Source organism: Penicillium arizonense (genome assembly GCF_001773325.1).
Source record: "Penicillium arizonense strain CBS 141311 chromosome Unknown PENARI_contig266, whole genome shotgun sequence".
Classification (NCBI taxonomy): Eukaryota; Fungi; Ascomycota; class Eurotiomycetes; order Eurotiales; family Aspergillaceae; genus Penicillium; species Penicillium arizonense.
In genome coordinates, this window is record NW_019173543.1 from 1 (window position 1) to 2,695 (window position 2,695).

At 46.8% G+C, this 2,695-nt stretch overlaps 2 protein-coding genes across 2 annotated transcripts; both read right to left on the reverse strand.

Annotated features, from left to right (window-relative positions):
• Positions 1-44: 44 nt before the first annotated feature.
• Positions 45-962, reverse strand: PENARI_c266G02393 (uncharacterized protein; the record flags this gene model as incomplete). Its single annotated transcript, XM_022638238.1, has 1 exon — positions 45-962. A coding segment is annotated over one exon (918 nt), but the record flags the coding sequence as incomplete, so codon positions are not given.
• Positions 963-2,104: 1,142 nt separating this feature from the next.
• On the reverse strand, positions 2,105-2,665 carry PENARI_c266G07617 (uncharacterized protein; the record flags this gene model as incomplete). The annotated part of the gene is made up of 2 exons (XM_022638239.1): positions 2,105-2,336; positions 2,400-2,665. Coding segments are annotated over 2 exons (498 nt in total), but the record flags the coding sequence as incomplete, so codon positions are not given.
• Positions 2,666-2,695: the final 30 nt, after the last annotated feature.

A 2,695-nucleotide genomic window follows, 5' to 3' on the forward strand; every position in this document is an offset into this window, starting at 1 on the left:
GGAGACCGATCCTCATTGCTTCTTCCAGCATCGCTCTGGAGCACCCGCAGATAGCGTTCTTCTTGTTTCTCCCAGACCTCTTTGATTTTTGCGTCCGCTGCGCGTTTGCCATTGCAGAAGCGAGTGAAATCGGATCTCGGAATCCAAGAACAAGAGTTTTGCATGTTGTGGGTATCCTCTGACTGCAGGTCCTTCCATTTAATCTTCAGCCAAGAACATGGATCAGACTTGTATTGTTTATCCGGATACTTTCTTTCTTCGGAGGCAATCCCGTAGATCCCGACAACATTGTGTTTGGTATACCGCCAGACTTTGCTCCGTGGACTAGCTTTGATCTGGGAAATCCGCAACTCTCGTTCAGAAATGTCGTTCATTTTGTCATTGGTATATCCATTTCTGTATTTGAATTTGTATCTGGCTCCATGACGAGGCCCATACTGGAGGATGACGAAGGTTGATCCTCGCAGCTTTCCCCATCCATCCACAACCGCGTCGGTTTCCTCGTCATCTTCTGACGGATCAAGGCTGGCTAAAAGCTCTGGGTCTCTGAACTCGCTAGCACCTCGTGCTTCAGGTGACAGATCGGTTCGATTTTGTGGACGACCGGCCATAGAGGGGCGTTCATGAATATTCGAGCTTGACCCCTGTGCAGCCTGATGTACCGAGCCAGCGTCATGCATCGGGGTGTCATCTCTCTCGATAGACTGTACCACTGAGCTATGCGATGGCAATGGGGCATTGGCTTGGTCGGCTGGATCAATGTTGTTAGGCTGGTCGCTATCGTGTATTTCTGACGGTTTGTCGGCTGGACGAGGCCCTTCCGAGAGATCCACCTGTTCAGCTGCGCTTTTGATCTTTGCAGAAGATATCGCGTTTCTTTCGGCTAGTTCTTGCATTTCAACAAGCTTGGAACGGTTGTCCTTGGCGAGAGAGCTTTTCTTGACTCCACTGTTGGAGGCCATATTGAGAGAACAGACCTGATCTTTTCCGTGAAAAGCAAGAAAAGCAATTTACGCGGTTGATGGCAGGTATTTATGCATTTCAGATATCAAGTCAGACCGTAGTCACGACATAGGGCCGGGATATTGATTGTGAAGTACAAGTAAATGCGTCGGCCTCTGATTTCAATTTTATTGGCATTATGGAAAGCGCAACTGAGCATGAATTTGCGTTCTAGCTCGTTCAGTTCCTGCCTTAGAATAAAGAGGCTAGATGGCACACGCTTTATGCGTCTCTGGTGAGGTCTAAAGCTCAGGCCTTAAGTATAATCGCTTCTTCTAGCTGGATGCAACCTCCTCGAAGTTCACTTTTGGAGCCGCCCCTCTTTCAAGCATTAAATTAAGCCAGCATTTTTGTGAGTAAGATTGAGCAATCAACGTATGAACATTTTAGCATCCTTGTTCTTCGTGTGAATGTCATTTGCGGCGACTTTCAGTAAGCTGTCGCTCGACGAACCCAATTGTGCTGACCTCAAGGACTCATTTATTGATTATGCTAGATAGGTTTCAAATTGAGCAACTGAATCAAGAGAAACGAACGGTTTGCAAAATGCAAAGTTTACCTGTGTTTTTTGGCCTGCAAGTGGGTAGACTCATACAGAACCAGGTGTGCATTTGGTTTCTGAAATGCCCTCTTTTACTATTACTGACTTGACTCGGAACTTCATCCAACCTCACATAAATGCGCTTCACTCTTGAGTAAGAGTGGCGTCATAGAGTGCCACTTAGTCGATATCCAATTTACTGCTCATTCAGACGAAGCCCTCTTTTACGTTAAACATGCAATTTTACGCCATTTGCCCTCAGACTAATGTTGCTTCATGACTTCAAGACAGAACTATATGCTGAATACTGTATGGGAATCGGGAAGCTAAACAAGACTTAATTCTGCGTGACATGATAAACGAGAGAGCTATCAGGAAACACATAAAAATCCACATGCAGATTCAGACGGTGGAATTCCACGACTTGACTCCAGAAGCAAAGAGCCTTCTGCAGTACCAAAATCAGGGGTAAGATTAAAATAAAGGATAAAGGGAAAGAGCAATCCCATTTCCATAGCGATACCTCCAGAGATGCCCTTCATAGCCCTAAAAGCTCTCATATCACGTATCAGACGTGATCGAGGCTCGCGAACGCCGGATATCCTCATCTTCCTTTCTGATCCGCTCCAATTTGTAGAATTTGTAAAGCGCGAGAAGTGCTGAACAGATCAGAAGAGTTGCTCCAGTAACAGCAGTTGTTATAATAGCCATTACCGACCAATTCCCACCTTGCGACGTACAGACGTTGATGACAGTGGTCAGCAGTCCGGCAACAGCATGCAGGCATAGGGGACTAGTTCAGCGTTAAATTGGGATCTGGCTTCTCAAACCTCTCAAGTGGGATTTGCTCACTTACACAAACACTTTGTTAATCAGCCAGGGGTAGTTTCCCCTGAGCTTTGGGACGTGCATCAGCCACATGAGAGCTGCAGTGCCACTAACAAAAAGGAAGCACGCAATAGCGAGTAACGGGGGGTTCTGGATCATATGTAGAGCGGTACGGCCGGCCTTGTTGGTTTGCAACGTCTTTTCAACCTGGCTCGAGGTCTGCAGTGATGTGAACGTGCCGGGAACGACTAGATAGCCAGCAAGCAGCGCCCAGTTAGCCACACCAACCGTGATGCTGAAACGCATATCCATTTGTGCTTCTTC